A 15,472-nucleotide genomic window follows, 5' to 3' on the forward strand; every position below is an offset into this window, starting at 1 on the left:
TGTATGATTCCATTTATATAACATCCCTGAAATGACAACATTCTAGAATTGGAGACAGATTAGTGGCTGCCAGGGTTAAGGATGGGAGGAGTGGGTAAAGTAAGGAAGTCAGTATAGTAATAGAAGGGCAACACAAAGGATCCGTGTGACAGAAGTCTTCTGTATCTTGACTGTAATGGTGGCTACACAAAGCTATATGTGAGATAAAATTGCATAGAGCTAAATACATACATGCACATACACACACAAATGAATACAAATAAATAAGAGGAAATGTGAACTAGATTGATAGATTGTGTCAATATCCTGGTTGTGATAGTGCACTATATTTTGCAAGCTGTTATCAATGGGGAAATGGGTAAAGGTACATGGGATCTTTTTGTGTTATTTCTTTTTTTTTTTTTTTGTGAGGAAGATCAGCCCTGAGCTAACATCCATGCCAAATCCTCCTCTTTTTGCCGAAGAAGACCGGCTCTGAGTCAACATCCATTGCCAATCCTCCTCTTTTTGCCGAAGAAGACCGGCTCTGAGCTAACATCCATTGCCAATCCTCCTCCTTTTTTTTGTTTCCCCAAAGCCCCAGTAGATAGTTGTATGTCACAGTTGCACATCCCTCCAGTTGGTGTATGTGGGACTCGGCCTCAGCATGGCCGGAGAAGCAGTGCGTCGGTGCGCGCCTGGGATCCGAACCCAGGCCGCCAGTAGCGGAGCGTGCACACTTAACCGCTAAGCCACAGGGCCGGCCCGGGATCTTTTCGTGTTATAACTACATTATTCTTACAATTGAATTACCTCAAAATAAGAAGTTTAATTAAAAAACTATGGGTTTTACTCAGTATCTGTTTATTTATCAAGCCATCAGTTACAAGGAGAACTAATTCAGTCAACAAATATTTACAATGCTAGATGCTGAGGATATAGCAATGAACAAGGCAGACAAAACTGCCTGCCCCCAAGGGAGCTTGCACTTTGGTGCGAGGAGACACAATGAATAAATGGTGCAAGGAGACACAATGAATAAATAAGAAAACCACATACCACATTAGCTGGGTAGAAGTCTTAGGGAGAAAATAAAGCACAGAAAGATAGGGGTAGACAAAGAATGTTATCTAAAAATAGGGTGGTCAGAGAAGCCTCACCAATATGGAGGACACTTGAGACCTGACAGAAGTAAGGGAGCAAGCTATATCTGGGAGGAGAGTATTCCAGGCCAAGGAAACTATGAGTTCGAAGGCCTGTCCCGAGGCAGGAGCAAGTCTGGCATGTTTGTGGAAAGGCACAAGAGCCAATGAGCTGGGGCCATGTGAGCAAGGCAGACAGGTAGAAGATGAAGCCAGGGGTAGGGAGGCCAAATCAGGTAGGGCCTTTGGGCCACTGCCACGACCATGGCTTTTATCTGAGTGAGATGGGATACCACTGGAGAGTTTTAAGCAGAGGAATGCCAGGATCTAACTTATGTTTTACAAGGATTACTCTGGCTGCTGTGTTAAGAATAGTTAAGGGAGTGGCAATAAAAACAGTAACCAGAAAATCAGATGAAAGACAGTTACATGGACCAGGGGAAACGACATGAGCGGATGTCACTATGCTGCCACCTGTACGTCCCTTGACAGATAAATGACAAATTAAATTTGTACTGCATTAAAATCCTTACAAAATGTTACTCTCTGTTTTGCTACCTCAGACAAAGCTAGGGCTTCAGCTGTACCCACCTTATCTTGTGACCCGGACGGCGTCTCTTCTAGAGTCTCAGTGCTTCCCAGATTGGAGAGCTGAGTACTCGGCTGTAACCCAGGGCTGGAGATATTGGAGTCGCCCATCTGATTCTGAAATTAAAATGAAAAGCATATCACGTAAAAAAGTTTGCTATTATCTGGCTCACAAAACAGCATTCAAGGTTATCAGAAACGCTTTTTAAAAAACAAGCAAAAAAAATCCCCCCAAATGTTTTGCTTTGCATCCTCATGCAACTAATTTATATAATAAAATTTCTAGAAAGTTGAGCACTTGATTTTAGACAATAGTGTCAGCAACAATTATTTTTATAACCCTTTTAAGGAAAAGCCAAAGGTACTACGTTATTACATATTCTTTTCCATTTTAAGTTAACATATGGTGAAATTAACTTTTTGGGGGGTGTACAGTTATATCTGTGTACCCATCACCACAATCAGGATGTAAAATAGCTCTATCAACTCCCCAAACACTCCCTTGTGCTATCTCATTGTAGTGACGCCCTTCCTCCACTCCTGGAAACTAGTGATCTGTTCTCTGTCACTACAGTTTTGTCTTTTCAAGAATGTCATAAAAAATGGAATGCTAGCTTCTTTCGCTTGGTGTAATGCATTTGAGATTCATCCAAGCTGTTGTGTGATATTAATAGTTCATTCCTTTTTACTGCTGAGTAGTATTCCACTGTATGACTGCATTACAGTTTGTTAACCATTCACCCATAGGAGGACATTTGAGTTGTTTCTAGTTTTTGGTGACTGTGAATCCAGCTTCTATGAACATTTGTGCACAGGTTTTTATGTGGATAAAAGCTTCATTTCTCTAGACTAAACACCTAGGAGTGATACTCCTGGGGTCATACAGTATATATTTTTCTTCTAAATTTTTATAGTTTTATGTTTTACATTTAGATCTATGATCCATTTTGAGCTGATTTTTGTAAAAGGTGTTACATTTAGGTTGGGGTTCATTTTTTTCTGGCATATAAACGCCAATTGTTTCCAACACCATTTGTTGAAATCATCATATATTCTTAAAAATTAAACTAAAAAGGTCTCTATACATTACTATCACAGATTACAAAATAGTCAAGTGTTTTAAAATTCCTATTAACCTGTACATAACACTAGAAGTGAAAATACTTTTGTTCTTAAAGAGAATCCTAAAAATATGATCACTAGATGGATGTGGAATTCTGAATTTTTAGAAACTTAAGTTATATTTTGGCTAACTGTTCCAGCATCTGGTGAGTATTATCAATGTCAAAACAGACACCAAATACAGTTTAGCACACTCAAGAGACCAGATTAAAATAAGTAAATAAATAAAAATCCTAAACTTTAGTCCAGAGACAGATTAATTTTCTTGATATCATACTATAAATATATGTGCTTAGCATAGGATTAGGTACTTGAATGTTAAATGAATGGCTAATATGCATTTTTTCTATTCAAATGACTTAATCCTTATATTATTTCCGAACACCATTTACTCAGTGTTGCCCATTTAAACAAAGATGAAATAGTCTGTGAAAGCCTATGAAATATCTTATCTTCTAACATCTCTCTTTGTGCAACACCACCATCAATCTGTGTCAACACACTATGGAGAATGCTTGGAATTGAATTGTATTAGAGAAAATATAAACTCAAAACATTGTTCATGGGCCGGCCCTGTGGCTTGGTGGTTAAGTGCGCGCGCTGCGATGCTGGTGGCCCGGGTTCGGATCCCGGGTGCGCATCGAGGCACCACTTCTCCGTTCATCCTGAGGCCGAGTCCCGCATACAGCAACTAGAAGGATGTGCAGCTACGACATACAACTATCCACTGGAGCTTTGGGGGGAAAAAATAAAATAAATAAAATCTTTAAAAACAAAACAAAACAAAAAAAAACATTGTTCATAACAAGTTCTTAAAACAGAAGGCACAAAATGTTCAGAAACATTTTGAAAATTGAGTTTTCACATAAAAATTCTGGCTTGTCATTTTCAGAGAGAAGCTGGATAATTTGGCTACACTGGCTCATTTGGCAACAACTGGCTGGAGCTGAGCTGCAACTGACCCTCTGACATAGGGACAAGCTCTCTGTTCACGTCCGTTCCACGCTGGCCTGTTGTAGGCACTACCACGGCCCACGTGGTTTTGGGGCATTTGACTCTGCAATACTTAACTCAACATGAGCTATGAGATGGGTGGTACTTTAAAAGGTCTCCAGAACTTCAAATATTTTTTTATATTTGTGCAGGGCCATTCTTAGAAGGTTTATTCTGAGTTTGTTAATGACAGTTTCCAGTGTTTGTAAGGATTAGGGGAAATGAACAATCACAAACAAACTTTCCAGAGGGTAATTTTATAATATTTGGTTAAAAGCCTTAAAAATGCCAAAATCCTTCAATCTACCAATTCCATTTCAAGTAACTTATCTTAAGAGAAAATGCTATACATGAAGACTTAGCTACAAGGATATATTTCTGAGTTCTTAATAGAAAGAGTCAGAACAATCTAGGGTATTATTTATATAAGGGACACAAGGAAAAATATCCAGCTACTAACATCATAGTTCTTTTTTTCAAAAACTTTTCATTCTACCAAATGAAATCTCACAGGGACTTCCTGTGAGACGAATAGTTACCATCATAAAAACATATTGTTCTTCAGAAAGAAAATACATTACAAAAAGAGTTAATAAAAACTACTTCTAAAACTAGTTAACATATATTGGGACATATTTATAAATATTTTCAGAAGGATACATAACCAGGTATTAGCAGTGATTTATTTCTAGGTGGTGGACTTATGGTTTTTTTCTTTTAATTTTTAAATATAAAATTTTCTATAATTAATATGTACTACTTACATAATATGAAAAATAGTGGTGTTCCTATTTTTTTTTTTTGAGGAGATCAGCCCTGTGTTAACATCTGCCAATCCTCCTCTTTTTTTTGCTGAGGAAGACTGGCCCTGGGCTAACATCCGTGCCCATCTTCCTCCACTTTATATGGGACACCGTCATGGCATGACTTGCTAAGCGGTGCATCGGTGCATGCCCGGGATCCGAACCGGCGAACCCCAGGCCGCCGCAGCGGAGCGCGCGCACTTAACCGCTTGCCCCACCGGGCCGGCCCCGGTGTTCCTATTTTTTAAGAATAACAAAAAACATAGGTTTAAAAAGTTTTTTGCAATTATACTAAAACAAAACAAAACAAACAACCAAAATCCAGGATTATATCCTGCAGCTAGAAGCAACTCAGAATGGGCCAACTGTAAAGGACTAGTTTCAGCTATCTTTCTTTACACTAAAAATAGGAAAGGTGGTTAAAACAAACTACAGGACTTTGGGAGAAAACGTTTACTATAGAGAGTTTTTATTTTCAAACAGTCTCTATTATAAATCTCTCACTCAAAAGTCTGGAATTTCACTCATTGTATTACACACACTGGGCAGGGGAGATTTAGAATTGGGATTAAATCTCATCACTGAGGCCAGGTTTGCGCCTCTGCCCTGGACTGTCAATCCCCCGAGTCTCTACCTAAAGATAAACAAAGGGGCCATCTGGAACCATGTGGCAGCTGAGGAGAGCCCATCCAAACATGAAGATAGGAATTCATGGGTCACTGCTAATACCAACTCCATTTGGTTAGATGATAGGCAAGTATAGACAAGAAACAAAACTGTTGTTTAAGGAAGCTCCACCTGTTTACGGACAGTCTTCAAAAAAAGAAAGAATATGTTATAGAGCAAGTATCACATATTTAATTAAATTCCAAAAGATTTAATCTAACCATAGACAACATTTTATTTATTCCATACCGTGGAAGAATTTTCTTTACAACAGTAATTACTGTGCTCTCCATATTCTTACTTTTGCAATGTATATTAACTAAAAATCACGTCAGAGTTTTAGATTGCCTGCTTGACCTAGAGTTCCTTTACAGCTTTGTGTCATTTTGTGGCTATCTGTTTCTCAGCCTGAGGAGTAAGCCAGGCCACCTCTTGGAGTGTCTGCTCTAGCGTGCAGCACCTATGCTTTCTGTCCCGTGTGGCACCTTAATCTAGTCATCACTAGGAACGGGTAACAGAGCGCTGGACGTACTAGCTACCTGTTATCAGAACACAGACAGGCCTCCATAAAAACAGAACAAGGCATCTATGTAGATAACCCAGACTTCACTAAGGATATGAGAGGGAATTTTGGGAATATAAGGTAACCTAAAAGTTCAGAAAATGATTCTTGAAATTTATTCTTATCTAGTTTCCTGAGAATCAGTGAACTCATTATAGAGAAGACTGCTTTTCTTATATTAATTTTCTTGGATCCATAAATTCCTCCTAATTCTCTATGAGACACTGAGAAATTTGGTACAACTTGAAACTTCTCATGGGCTCCAACGTATACTTCACTACCCAAGAAGTGGGATTTCCTTTGGTGTTTGAAAGTAGAAGGTTTATCATAGTTTGTGGTGAACATGACTCTTTCATTTTTAGTTAGAGGAAACCACGTCCCAGACCACTGTTTCCAAAGTTTGTTCCCTGAACTCTAGATTCTTGAGACATTAAAGAGTAGTATGTGAAAAATGGTCCTGTACTCGAATCAACCTGGAAACTGGTGTTAGTTTTATTTACTGTGGGAACTCTGAGTCTTGAGCACTGTAAAGCCCAAAGGATGGGGGAGGAACAGCCATGCTGACAATATTTCCTTAACTCATTTGACCAATTGGAACCTTTTTTCAAGGATCACCTGTTAATGAGTAGAGGCTAGTGTCAGAGTAGTACTCTTTGGGAAACATGGTCTTAGAGAGTGTTCTTCACACCTTGTTCCTTGAACTTTTGGTGAGGTGAGGACTAAAGAAGAAATGAAAGTAGTTAACCCAGTGTTAATGAAGAGTAAGGTGACAATTATAATTCTGCTGAAACAAAGTGCCAGTGGTGGAAACCTTCAGTTTCACTCCAGTGAAGCATGGGGCTCTGAAGTGCTGATGTCAAGTGAAAAGAAAGGACAGTTCCAAAGCTACAAGGTCTGAAGACCACTGCTTGCCACATAGTGGACAGTTCATAAGTATGTACTGAATAAATTAATGAATGCACCACAACTTCCATTTTATTCAACTTTGGGGAGAAAATATTATCAGTTAACTTTTAAACTAAAATATGAAACAAAAAAATGAATTCTAGAAAAACCTCTCATTTGGGTAAAATTCCAAATGACGTATAATGAGGCAGTGCACCTACCACCACCTACAGACCATAAATATGCTCTTTAGTATTAAGGGGTGCAAATTATCAGACTACTTTTCAAAGACGACATAAATTCCTAAGACCTAGCAGAGACTGCAGGGGTAAAGAAGAGGCATGAAGCTTTTCCAGATCTACTTGTTGCAGGGTAACTTCCATATTCCAAAACCATTTTCTCCCATAGTAATTTTACAGAAATAGAAAAAGAGCATTCTAAATTTTCATGCCAAGGCAAGGACTCTGAGGTAGGCAAAATTCTTTCCTTATCTTTTAGGCTTGGAAGTATAAAACATGTTTTCTTTTTGATTAATTATTTCTGCTGGCCCTGGAGGAGACTTTCCCAGTCCACCAGCCCCCTGCAGGCCTCTTCTTCCCCTTTGGTCCTCCGGGTCAACATGCTGAGTCTCACCCTCTCATACTCATCCTTGGCTCTGCTTAGCATCTCCAGGATGTCGATGGGCCTGTGGTCACTGCAGCCATTGGCCTGGCTGGGACTCTGCTTATCCCGAGCAGCTTGCTGGGACCGCCGTGTCTCCTCTTCTACAACACTAGAGGAGGAGAACCAGATTTTAGAAAGATCTCTTTAGGCACAATCTGACCTAAGAACTCTTTTGGTGTCCATCTTCCAAGGACACAGGAAGAATGTCACATGATAACACTGTCCTTGCAATACAAAACACAGAGCCTCGATTACCTCATTCCAGAATTATATGACTAACCACTTCACCACCTCATCCACAACAGTGCCAATCAATGTATTTCACTGTTAGAAGGACAAAAACAGAGAATTCCTTTCTAGAGTTGGTAGAAGTAGGTACATTAAAAATTCTACTAAATTATCTTTCTCTTTTTTTGAAGTACCTCAAAATCAGTCAAACTAACTGGTAAAGTAAGTTTGAAAATGGATAATGCTTCTAAGACAAAGGAAAGCTGCATAGCTGAACAACCCCCTGTGGAAAGTCTGTACTGACACTGGGCTGGCAGGGACAGGGAAAGATTAGCTTCTTGAAAACAAGAGGTCTTGATGAATCTTCAGAAGTTAATGATAGCACTGCAAGCAAACAAAAGATTTCCCTTATTCTCTCCTTAAAAAATCACTAAGTGTGTGACTGAGGTCAGGGTGATTGTGGCAATGCTCTCTATTTTGATTGGTATTGCTCAAGCTAATTCTGCACCTGAAAACACATAAAGCAAGAAAAGTTGATGGTTAAGAATGCCACTGATAGGGTTGGGGTCTACAAATCTATCTCTGGGGTTTCATTTCTTAAGAACATCCTCTCCCCCATATATAAAGGTCTGAAGTAATTACAGCAAAATGTTAGGAATTGAAAGCTGGGTGGTAAGCACATGGATATTTTATTGTTTCTTATATTTTTCTTCAAGCTTGAAATAAAAATATCAAATTTTAATAAGGCAACTAATCTTCTTTTTTTTTTTAAGATTCACTCCGGTTTCAATCCCAACTTTAATAAACAGGCCTACCTGGACATGTATTATGGGCATAGTAATAACTTGATAATTGTATTAACTGAGAACTTTCCAGACAGTGATGATGACAGGCAATAAAACAATTCAGTAGTAAATGGTTTGTTTTTATGGACTAGGAGGAGTAGGACAAGTATAGGCCACTCAGTGTCAGTTCACTGCTTTAAAATAGCCTGCCCAGGAACTCCCATTAGTGTGTGTGGGCTGGTTCTTTTATTTGAAAACATTGGGTCAAACAATATTAAATAATTTTTTTCAGGCAGCAGATTCATTCTGAGTTTCTTTTTTCTTTTTTTTGCTGAGGAAGATTAGCAAAACACCTGAGCTAACACCTGTTGCCAATCTTCCTCGTTTTTCACTTGAGAAAGATTAGCCCTGAGCTAACATCTGTGCCAATCCTCCTCTATTTTATGTGTGGGTCGCCACCACAGTGTGGCTGAGTGGTGTAGGTCCACGCTTGGGATCCCAACCTGCGAACCTGGGCCAAACGAAGCTGGATGCACCGAATTTAACCCCTACACCACTGGGCCCACCCCTCATTCTGAGTTTTTAACATGATAAAATGTATTATGATTCTCCAAGAAGGGTGGGCTTATAGATTTTCCCAAATTTATTTGAACACAGGATCTTCTCCTGAGGCAGGATTCCTGTTTGGAAAATGCTGCTTTAAGGTAATGGTGTCATTTCTCTTTCTAGATTTTCATAGCTCTTAATAGGATTATTATTTCTAAAAGGAACACAGACTCATGAATTTATGGTAGACTGAAAGAAGACTAGTATGTGATATGAGGAATCGACCAATTAGAATAAATATTGTTTCTTTTCTACCTATACTGGTAATCAACTCTTGGGAAAGAAATACTGTTCTGTCACAACTGTGAGGCCTGTTGCAAATGAAAAAAAGACTGGAGAGATATACATTGGTTATTTCTTGATAGTGGATTACAAGCAATTTCACTTTCTTTTTTGTACTTTTCTCCATTTTCCATAATTAACAGGCACTCCTTTAATCATCAGAAAAAACGGAATACTATTTAAAATGACTTTTTTTTTTTTTTTTTTTGGTGAGGAAGATTAGCCCTGAGCTAACATCTGTGCCCATCTTCCTTTACTTTACATGGGACGCCGCCACAGCATGGATTGGTAAGTGGTGTGTTGGTCCGTGCCTGGGATCTGAACCTGTGAACCCCGGGCTGCCGAAGCGGAGCGCACAAACTTAACCACTATGCCACTGGGCCGGCCCCTAAAATGACATTATTTAATACACAGTTATAGGCTGCACTGGCCTGAATCCACCATCATCAAAGACTCTGGTCACACAGCCTGTTTCTTCCTACCTCCCGCCATGATGCCTGGCTTGCCCATGCTGGTATTCACCTCTCTCCTGACCTAGACTGGATTTGTGATTTTGGTTCAAAGGAAGAAAATTTCTAATCATCACTACTGTTCACCCATGGAACAGGGCACCTCACAAAGCTCACCAATACTGAAAGCAGAAGCTATCGAGTGGTGAAAAGGGACCCTCATATGAGTGAGGCTTAGATTCTAAGGCCTCTTCCAATTCAAACTCTGTGAAGAGTACCTTGGCTCTCTCCCTTCCTCTCAAACCCCCAAATATACCCCGAAGACTATCAGGAATAAAGCTCATTTCCATTAGTTCTCCAAATTTTATACTCTATGTAGCAATCAAACAAGTTTTTATTGTGAAAAATAGTTTCTGGCAGACTACACTTCCTCTTTAGGAGAGTCAACATTTTCCAGGTTTAGTGGATTTTCAACTTTGCCACTGACCAAAGAGAATTTCCAAATTTAGACAATACAGGTCTAGAAGGTTGCTTGGTCTCCTACATAGCTTCTCAGTTTTTATAAATATCTTTTGGAATAAATCAGTTTTTTACTCGGAGAATTTTTATTATAATACAGCTGTTAAAACAATGATGGGAAGAACTAAATTTAACAGAATGGGCACTGACAGGCACATTTATTTAGACACACAATACACCTAAAAGAATTTTACCTGTATTTCTGGTTAACAGAAGTGATATTCTAAAATATGTAGCAAACAGAGGCTGTACGCAGGCAAAATTAGAGCAAAGAAAGATAGTCTTTTTTATCTTTGGTGACTGGAATGCCATTTATCACAAAGTTAATGTTAACATATAAGGTATTCTCTTCAGCCATAAATAGGGCAGACACTTGAAAAATCACTATCGACTGTTTCACGAGGGCATTCCCTTAATTACTTTCAGTACTTCCCTTGCTTCTAGTAAAACAAGCTGAAAGCTGAAGCAAATGTCCCTCTTTTGGGCATTTCTAGTGAAAGAACCCTGAATGCTTTTCTTTTCCCTCTCTGCTTCCTGTTTCTACTTCCTCATCCTATTTTTGGATTCAATACAATATCTTCAGGTAGGCCTTCAGTACTCTGCTTCATTTACACCATCTGAAGTCTTGCATTAGGGGTACCACTTGGCCTGATAGAGAAAAAAAGCTCAAAATAGTTTCTGTGAAGAGCTGTCAGAGCTAAAAGAACCCGGTTCTCTCAACTGGGGCCCAAAAGCTCTTGGTATGCAGTAGGAAGTCTATATATGAATACATTTCAAACCTTAGACACTTAAGAAAAATATTCCGGATTTCAGGATAACCAAGAATCAACAAATCTGCATCTTCTAAGTAATCAGAAGTAAGCTGCCTTTGCTGTCACTTTCAAAACTATATAAAAAGTAGTCATCAAATAATTGGCCTTGAAACAAGTAGTTTTTATCTTTTTTTAGAGAAAAGGTATTCTAAAAAGAAAGTGTGGTTCCAGAGAGCCAACATTTTTTCAAATATGAATGACACAAGTTCATATGGAACAATGTCCTCAGGGGTGCCTACAGTAATCAACATGGCCTGCCCTGCGAGCTCACAGCCAGAGCAAATAAAGGAGGAGGCTGATAAACACCCAGTCCCAGTCAGGACGAGTCAGCAGTCCTGGATTAAAACCTGGCCTTAGCCACGTGCACTTCTTTCAAAATGCAAATATACCTGGAACTGAGGTTTGGGGATTAATGATTTATTTACACTTTTACAAGAATTAGCTTAAAATTAGACTGTAAAAAAAAATTAAGATTGTTTTCTTCCAAACATGTAGATAAAACTTTATAGGAGAGCAAAGGGAATTCTGATTTGACAGAGAGGGAAGAGAGGTCCACACTTCTGAGGAGATTCAAGCAAAAATTGAAAAGGAAACCTAAGTGCACCAGAATACACTGCTAACTGTAGGCTTTTGCCCAGAGCTCTGTATAGCACCTCAGGCCCCTCTAGCACCATAGCGTCTTGGGCACCCAGAATCCAGACTGGCAGTACCAGCAATACAGATAAGCCACATGAGGGGTGGCTTCTGTGGGCTAGCTTGAGAAAGGACAATGATCCACCCTTTAGAACATTAATTCAATGAAAATTACTTTCCAAATTCCAAGACTATGACTTACAAAAAAATCTCCCAGAACACAATCCCTTAGTGGATTGGTGACTACTATACGTAGAATTGGTGTCAAAAATAAGCTCACTTGAAGGAAGTAAACATGGACGTGCGGGGGAGTTCTCTATCAGCTACTGGACATGGTACTACTTGTCACAGGGGAAATCTGGAGAGAACCTAAATCAGACCCACTGCATATGGTGGTTAGGCTGTGCACTGGACGTAGACGATATCATCTGGAGGCAGGCAGTCTGATGGCCCTAACCAATGTTTGACAGTAAGATTCTGGTTAAATTATGATCTGTCTGCTGGACTGGACACAATGCAGTCATTAGAAATACTGTAGAGGACTATTAACACCCTGGAAAAATGCGGATGACATGAAAAGTAGGGTGTGCAGTATGATCCTATTTTTGTGAGAAACAATCATACACATCAACCCAATGCACACATAAAGAAAAAGATTGAAAGGAAAGAGACTAAAATGCTAACACTGGGAGTAGTAGGATTATAGATAATTTTAGATTTCTTTAAGCTTTTCTGCCTTTTCCAAATTTTGGACAATAAACAGGAAATTAGGGGGGAAATACATGAGTTAGCAGACTCTAGTAACAAAGAGAAGGAGAAAAGTCATTTTTTCATCTCTCATATATCATTAATTAAATCTATGGAGCAATATAAATACTTACTCGGCCATGAGTTTGGCTATGCGGTGACAGTCATTCTTGTCATAAAACCAGATACTGTATATTGACACTTGAAAAGCAAAGAAAAAAAAAAAAGATGAGGAGAAATGAGGTTTCAACATTTGGGTATATGTAATAAACTATTACCAAGGAATGTCACAGAATTTACCATCAGACCCTCAAATTGTTTTTTTTTTTTTTTTTTTTTGGTGAGGAAGATCAGCCCTGAGCTAACATCCATGCTAATCCTCCTCTTTTTGCTGAGGAAGACCAGCTCTGAGCTAACATCTATTGCCAATCCTCCTCCTTTTTTTCCCCAAAGCCCCAGTAGATAGTTCTATGTCGTAGTTGCACATCCTTCTAGTTGCTGTATGTGGGAGGCGGCCTCAGCATGGCCGGAGAAGCGGTGTGTCGGTGCGCACCCAGGATCCGAACCCGGGCCGCCAGTAGCGGAGTGCGCACACTTAACTGCTAAGCCACGGGGCCGGCCCAGACCCTCAAATTGTTAACAGTTCTCCGAAAGGAAAAAAAAAGTCTCTCCCCAAAACTGCTTAATAAAATTATTAATAAAATTAGGACAGGTAAAATATTCAGATGAAAATCGCAAAACAGCTGGTTTTAGACATTACATTACCAGATCTCATTGAGCCTAAGATGCCACTAAGTGTAAGATGCACCATTTTTTTTATGTTATCAAGAAAAAAAATGCTGCCAATTAAACTAAGAATCAACATTGATTGTAAGATGCATTCCAAATTGATAGTGAAATGTGGAAAAAAAGCGTCTTGATTACTGAAAACCAAGTTCACTAGCTAACCAAACATTAGAACTTTTATGAATCTCCTGAAACTTAAAATTAAGAATTAATATTACATTACAGTAAAAACAAAGCTTTAAAAACAAATACCAGCTCCAGATCCACCCTATGATCAACGCCATTTACACGTGGAATGGAAATTCTGGGGCTGAACTCAGTCTATCATACTTCTTTTCCCTTTTTCTTTATTCCCAGTATGGTGATCAGCACTAAGACAGCCCTCACAAAATATTTGGTGAACAGATAAAGAACTTTATTATTAAAGATAACAATATATAAAAACTACTGTAAATACTTTTTGAATAAGGTAGAGTAGGAATACTGAATATATTAGTCAAAACAAACATATGGATAGGTATGGCTCATTGCTACCACGTGCGCCCACCGTGACACTCACAGCTCATTCCAGGCTGCACCTCCTTTCATACTTACAAAGACTCTTGGGTACAGAAAGGGCAGGTATCGTTACGCTTTTTTTTTATTATTATTATTTTTTTTTGTGAGGAAGATCAGCCCTGAGCTAACATCCATGCCAATCCTCCTCTTTTTGCTGAGGAAGACTGGCCCTGGGCTAACATCTGTGCCCATCTTCCTCTACTTTATATGGGATGCCGCCACAGCATGGCCTGACAAGCGGTGTACTGGTGCATGCCCGGGATCCGAACCCAGGCTGCCAGCAGCGGAGCGCGCACTTAACCACTACACCACGGGGCCAGCCCCCCATTACGCTTTTTTTAAAATTAAACTTTTAATTTTGAAATAACTGTAGCTTCACATGCAATGTAAAAAATAAACAGAGATCCTGTGTGCCCTTTGTTTCCTCCAATGGTAACATTTTGTAAAACTATAATATAATACCACAGCCAGGCTACTGACATTGATACAATCAAGATATAGAACATTTCCATGGCCACAAGGATCCCTGGTGCCCTTTTACAGCCACACCCTTCTCCCTTGGTCCCCCCTCCCCTGTGTCTGACTCCTGGCAAACGCATTAATCTGTTCTCCATTTCTATAATGTGATTTCAAGAATGTTATATAAATGGAATCATATAGCATGCAACTTTTTGAGATCGACTTTACTGACTAAACATAATTCTCTGGATATTCATCCAAGTCGTTACCTGCATCAAGAGTTCGTTCTCTTCTTTTGCTGAGTGGTATTTCATGGTATGGAGGTACCAGTTTGTTTAACCATTTATCTGTTGAAGGACATCTGGAGTGTCTCCAGTTTTTGGCTATTATGCATAAAGCTGCTAGAAATGTTCATGTACAGGTTTTCGTGTGAACATAAGTTTTCATGTCTCTGGGTTAAATGCCCAAAAATACAGTTACTGAGTCACAGTAGTTGAATATTTAGTTTAATAAGAAACTGTTAAACTGTTTTCCAGAGTGGTCGCACTATTTTATATTCCTACCAGCAATGGATGAGCAATCCAGTTTCTCTGCATGCTTGCCAACATTTGTTCTTCTGTTTTAACTTTACCCATTCTAATAGGTGTATAGTGGTATCTCATTGTGGTTTTAACTTACATTTCCCTAATAGCTAATGATGTTGAACATCTCTTCGTGTGCTTCTTCGTTATCTGTATATCCTCTTTAGTCAATTATCTGTTCATGTCTTTGCCTCCCCGTTTTTTTTTGTGAGGAAGATCAGCCCTGAGCTAACATCTGCCACTCCTCCTCTTTTTTTGCTGAGGAAGACTGGCCCTGGGCTAACATCCATGCCGATCTTCCTCCACTTTATGTGGGACTACGCCACTGCATGGCTTGCCAAGTGGTGCATCGGTGCGCGCCCGGGATCCGAACCCAGGCCGCCAGCAGTGGAGCGCGCGCATTCAACTGCTACACCACGGGGCCGGTGTAGCGGCCACTCTTCACCCCTTCTAATTGAATTGTTTATTTTACTGTTGAGTTTTGAGAGTTTTTCATATATTCAAGATACCAGCCCTCTTTCGAATATGGGGTTTGAAAGTATTTTCTCCCTCTTTGTAGCTTGTTTTTTCCATCCTCTTAATAAGGTCCTTCCAGAGCAAAAGTTTTTAATTTTGACAAGGTCT

The 15,472-nt window shown here is 39.4% G+C and overlaps 1 protein-coding gene across 4 annotated transcripts in view; it reads right to left on the reverse strand.

Annotated features, from left to right (window-relative positions):
* DCP1A (decapping mRNA 1A) overlaps positions 1–15,472 on the reverse strand; it is a 60,524-nt gene that overhangs the window by 18,944 nt on the left and 26,108 nt on the right. For all 4 annotated transcript variants that reach the window (XM_087431182.1, XM_004419819.3, XM_087431180.1 and 1 more), the window contains exons 4-6: positions 12,599–12,665; positions 7,374–7,512; positions 1,713–1,826 (exon numbers count right to left, since the gene is read on the reverse strand). In XM_087431182.1, the coding sequence (XP_087287308.1) occupies positions 1,713–1,826; positions 7,374–7,512; positions 12,599–12,665 (320 nt within the window). The remainder of the gene's footprint in view (positions 1–1,712; positions 1,827–7,373; positions 7,513–12,598; positions 12,666–15,472) is intronic.

This window comes from Ceratotherium simum, chromosome 5 (assembly GCF_057802395.1).
Source record: "Ceratotherium simum simum isolate JZ-2026a chromosome 5, ASM5780239v1, whole genome shotgun sequence".
Lineage (NCBI taxonomy): Eukaryota > Metazoa > Chordata > Mammalia > Perissodactyla > Rhinocerotidae > Ceratotherium > Ceratotherium simum.